Below are 4,707 nucleotides of genomic sequence, written 5' to 3' on the forward strand. Positions count from 1 at the left end.
AAACTGCCTCTCCTGAAGCATAGAATTCAGAAGGTCTCATTTCTAGTGCCTCTCAAATACAGGGCTGGAGTTGTCAGCTGAAATGCAATAAAATAAAGCGTACTGAGCTCAGCTAAAGCATACAGTAAATGCAGGTGAACCTTGTGGCACTTCACCCTCTGATAACCATTGGAGGGAAAGGAAAGGCTTCCATTATTTTAATTGAGCCTGTCTCTTTGCTTGGAAGCTTGCATTTCTGAAACTCACTCTTAAATACAGAAACCCTCTAGAAATGAAATGTGTGCTTTTGCGTTGAAGAGAGACGCTTGGGTTCTGCAGACGAAGCCGGAGGGGTGTTATTAGCTCTCTCCTGATTTACACGTGTGCCGAAACTTCTTTTTTCCTGTAACTGAACTGCTGTGAGAAGGGTCACAAAGGTGTTGCAACAGGAAGCCTCTGTGTGCCTGTGCATGCTAATGTGTGTGTGCATAACCCCCCTTGCGCGCCTGTGTCCGCTTTCCTGTGTGTTTGTGGTATTCTTCTTTCCCAGCATCTTCCCCAAAATGTGCCTGTCCAAATGCTGCAACACCAGGCCAAGAAGTCTCATCCTGTTCTATATGTCATGACAAAAAAAACCCTCTGTGCTGCAGAGAGAAAGGAATTGGCCGTTACTTGGGTCAGCTTCGTCCTGTTCTTTCCCCTCTTCTTTTTGTGCATTCCCCCATCAACACGTCCCACCCCTCCCCACCAGCTGCTGTCCTACCCTAAACATGTTGTGTTGGCACTTTGGCCCTTGATTCAGGGCTGGGTAGAAAAGGTCCAGGGGCTTGGAAAGGCCAAGCAGATCCTCCTCTGCTCGCACCTCGGTGGGGGGGACGACGAAGAGAGACGTCCCAGTGTCACTGAAAGCAAAATCTCTGCTGAGACTTTCCGCCGCATGAGACCACCCAGTGCAGAGCTGTTCCCATGGGTGCAAGGAGCCGTGCAAGGGCTCTTGTAGGCATCCCAAAGCTGCTGTGGGCTCCCCAGTGAACACCTCCTCCTGATGGCAGACCGGGAGCCCGGGGCTCCCTGGGGACATCCCAAGCCTCACCCCTCTCTCGCATCCCCCAGGTTGCCACGACAAGGCGGTGCTGCTCTATGAATACGTGGGGAAGCGGATCGTGGACTTGCAGCACACGGAAGTACCGGATGCCTATCGAGGGAGAGGAATAGCCAAGCACCTCGCCAAGGTAGGGCCCCAGCCACCCCTCCTCCCCTGGGCAGAAGCTGTCGCTGTCCCAGCTGTGTCTAGAGACCCCGGCTGAAGCAAGGCCCCATAGTGTCGGCATTGCACGTGTGTCCCATGGGAACCATCCCTGCTCCGGTGAGAGATGGGGGCGGCTGGCAGGACAGATGGAAATCCATGGACAGAGATATTCCTATTTCTGGCGGCGAGAGGAGCTGGGTGAGTGCCAGCACGCCCAGCTGCTCGCCCAGGCTCGGCCCTTTCTTCCTCGCAGCAAACAGCCCTTGCACGCACCTTGCAGGGGCTGATGCAGCACCTCTCCTGGGGGTTGGACCCCCTCATCTCCAAGCTTCAAGGCCCTCATGAGCCCTTTTCCTGCCTTGGCCCCTGCTTTTGAGGCCTGTAGCCATGCAGGGAAAGCTTGAGGAGCCACGAGCACAGTGTGTGTGTGGGGGGGGGGGGGACTGCGGGGTGATGCTTTGGGGTTACGGCTGCTCCCTAGCCCTGTAAGCAAAATGGGTGACAAAGGTGGCCTTCATGTGTTGTGGCTGGGGGACCCATGATGCAGCATCCACCAGACTGGATGCATTCAGGGGTACCCTGGGGGTCCCTGCACAGCTCTGGTTGAACTGGGGACCTTGTGGCAGCTATGGCAGGACAGCCGTGCTCTCCCCCCAGCCCTCTCCCCACAGCTGCCCCACAAAGGGAGTATGTGAGGACAACCTGCCATTTCCCCCAGCTGCATGTGGGGTATCCACAGGATACAGGAATACAGGATACAGGAATCCAGACCCCTGGGACTTTTTGGAGGAGAGCACAGGCTGGGGGTGCTGGTTGTAACCTATCCATCCTCTCTGGTTGGTTGCAGGCAGCCCTGGACTTTGTGGTGGAGGAGGACCTGAAAGCTCACCTGACGTGCTGGTACATTCAGAAATACGTCAAGGAGAACCCGCTGCCGCAGTACCTGGAACACTTGCAGCCTTAAGGCAGGACAGCTCTGACACCAGCGCGCCTGTCCCTGACTGTTCAATGCGGCCTTTGCTTCTCTGCGGTCTCAGGAAACCCCGCTCCCACACTCACAATTCTCACTTTTTTTAAGCACATCCATGTGGTGCATGAGTGTGGGCACGGCCTCCTCCTCTCTGCCCACGTGTGAGCATGGCTACAGCCCCTGGACCAGGCTGGCTCTGGGCACGCGTGGTGCCTCCCAGTGCTGCTCTTCCCAAGCCAGGGGGTGGAAGAGGATGATTTTTCCACCGAACTCCATCACAAAACCAAGGGATGACTTGCTCTGCGCCTCATCCTCTCCCCTGCGCTTGGTGACAGCTGTGAACTGGCTCGGGGATGTTGGTTAGGGGTGGTTGTGGGGTACCAGTCTCCCTTTTCTCCCGGCAACTGGGGGAGATGCTGTGGATTAAGCCTTGTGGGACAGAAGGCGGTGCTGGAGGAGGCCCAGCCCCATGACAGGTTCATCCCCTGCAGCATCTGCTGGGCACTGAGCCTTGCCCAAGCCCACGTGGGATAGAGATGAGAACGTGTGGGCCATGGTGGTGCCTCAGGGGCTTTGCTGCGCTGGCTGTGGAGACACTGGGATGGTGACACCTTCGAGCCTAGAGGCAGGAGCCGTGTTGAGCAGTGGGCTTTGGCTACAGGGGCTGCAGCAGAGCATATGCTGTGTGAGCGTGTGGAGGAAGAAAGGCAGCTGAGTTGCAGATGCTGCTCCCTGGAGATGCCAGCTCCTGCCCAGCCATCTGTACATAGCCCCGGCGTGGCATCCCTGCAGGATCACAGGCCATCGTTGCTGTCTCTGCTTCCTGCTATCGGTGTTGTCCGTGCTGGTGTGGACATGGCCAGCTCAGAAGAGCACTAGCCCCAACAGCCAGCCCTGGCCTAAGCAACGAGGGGACGTCTCATGCTTTTGCAGGCACCAGGGTGGTTTCTTGCAGCTGAAGAGGAAGGCTCCCCCATCTCCCTTGACTCCAGCTCTGCACCCCTGTCTGTGCCCCAGATCATAAGGCCTGAGCTGTCATCACATCCTGAGAGCACTGGGGGTAAGGCCTTTGGGTCCTGGTCCTGGCCCATCTCCAGGGCTCACCTGGATGCCAATTGCTTCTTCTTACGGCCTTTGGAAAGAAGTCCTGGCTCAGGGCATTACCTGTCAGCTCACTGGACTCCTCGCAGCTCCAAGCCCAGGGTGCTGGCCGCATCGTAGGGTCCTCAGCCAGCAGCAGGAACACCCTCGCATCCTGCTGTTAACTCTGCGGATGATAACCTCGTAGCACAGCTCCGCACTGCCACAGTTGGATGTAGAGGTAACACTGTGATGGCAGGGCATTGCCTGGCTCCCGCTTGCTGCAATTCCTGCCTTGCCCAGGCTTTCCAGGGCCTGAGTGAGATCCCAGAGCATCTCCCCCAAGCTCTTGAGATTTCGTGGTGTCCCAGGGCTGGGCTGCAGCGGGGGAGACAGTGCTGCTGGCACGCCAGCCCTGAGCAGCTGCTGGGGGCTGCAGCCAGGCAGAACGAGCTAAAGAGCCTTTCACCTGGAGGCTAAATCTGGATCTAGCTTCTCTCTCAGCAGGGACTAAAGTTTACAATCTATGCCACGGACCGAATGAAGCCCCGGCCAAGAGGCAGCTCAGCCCTCTCCCAGAACCCAGCACGAAGTCCATGGAGGCAAAGGCAAAAGCTCCTACAACCTTCTGTCCTGGTTGGGTTGGTGAGAGATGGAGACCCTGTGCCTGATCTCAGCCAGGGAGGCCCTGAGCTATTCCTCCCGGCCACTGGCTCGAGGCAAAGCCCTGCTGCTTGCCTGTGATTGTGGGCCTCCCACCGCCAACATAACGCAGCCCTCTGCCCACAGGCTTGAGTAAAACCTCCCAAACTCCATCCATCCCCTGCCACGCTACAGGCTGTGAGACGCCTGCCCGTGTCCACCACCTGCCTGGGGAGGGACCTGTGCCCGGCGGCAGACCCACCTCCAGCTCGTGCTGCTCAGGAAAGGCATCGGGCTCAGCCCTGCCGCTGCCTCGTGCTTCTGCCCTCTTGCTGCCTGTTTCAGTCTGGCTGCAACCTTCAGGATGGTTTAGAGGGACTGGGAAAGGGTCGCAGGTAACCAGCTAAAGAAAAGGAACTCTAGAAGAAATCTGGGCTGCTAAATGTTCACTGTAACATGCAAAACACACTTCAACATCTAGTCACAGGAGCAAGTCTGGCTCTGTTATAGCCAAGGGATGACAGAACCATCCCTGCTTTTGATCCCAAGGTGAAGCTGAACCATTTCCTCTCCTGCAAGCCAAGATAAGACACCATCGTATCTTTCTCACAGTGGGGCTGGGTGCTTGGAAGAGATGTGTGCCTGGTTGCCTCGTGGGAGCAACAGCATGAGCGCAGTGCTGCAAGCCTGTGCCTGGTTTTGTGCTCCTTTCCACTGTGACAGTTCCTAGAAGTACCCCGTTGTGTCTGCCACGTGAGAGCGGCTCGTTGTGGGGTGTGCTGTGGTC

General features: G+C 57.1%; 1 protein-coding gene across 1 annotated transcript in view; it reads left to right on the forward strand.

The window, feature by feature from the left end:
- Positions 1-4,700, forward strand: part of NATD1 (N-acetyltransferase domain containing 1) — a 10,768-nt gene extending 6,068 nt beyond the window's left edge. Inside the window, exons 2-3 of the mRNA XM_009645946.2 lie at positions 1,093-1,211; positions 2,076-4,700. Of these exons, the coding sequence (XP_009644241.1) occupies positions 1,093-1,211; positions 2,076-2,192 (236 nt within the window). The 3' untranslated portion in view covers positions 2,193-4,700. The remainder of the gene's footprint in view (positions 1-1,092; positions 1,212-2,075) is intronic.
- Positions 4,701-4,707: the final 7 nt, after the last annotated feature.

The sequence above is a fragment of the Egretta garzetta genome, unplaced genomic scaffold (assembly GCF_000687185.1).
Source record: "Egretta garzetta isolate BGI_Z169 unplaced genomic scaffold, ASM68718v1 scaffold299, whole genome shotgun sequence".
Lineage (NCBI taxonomy): Eukaryota > Metazoa > Chordata > Aves > Pelecaniformes > Ardeidae > Egretta > Egretta garzetta.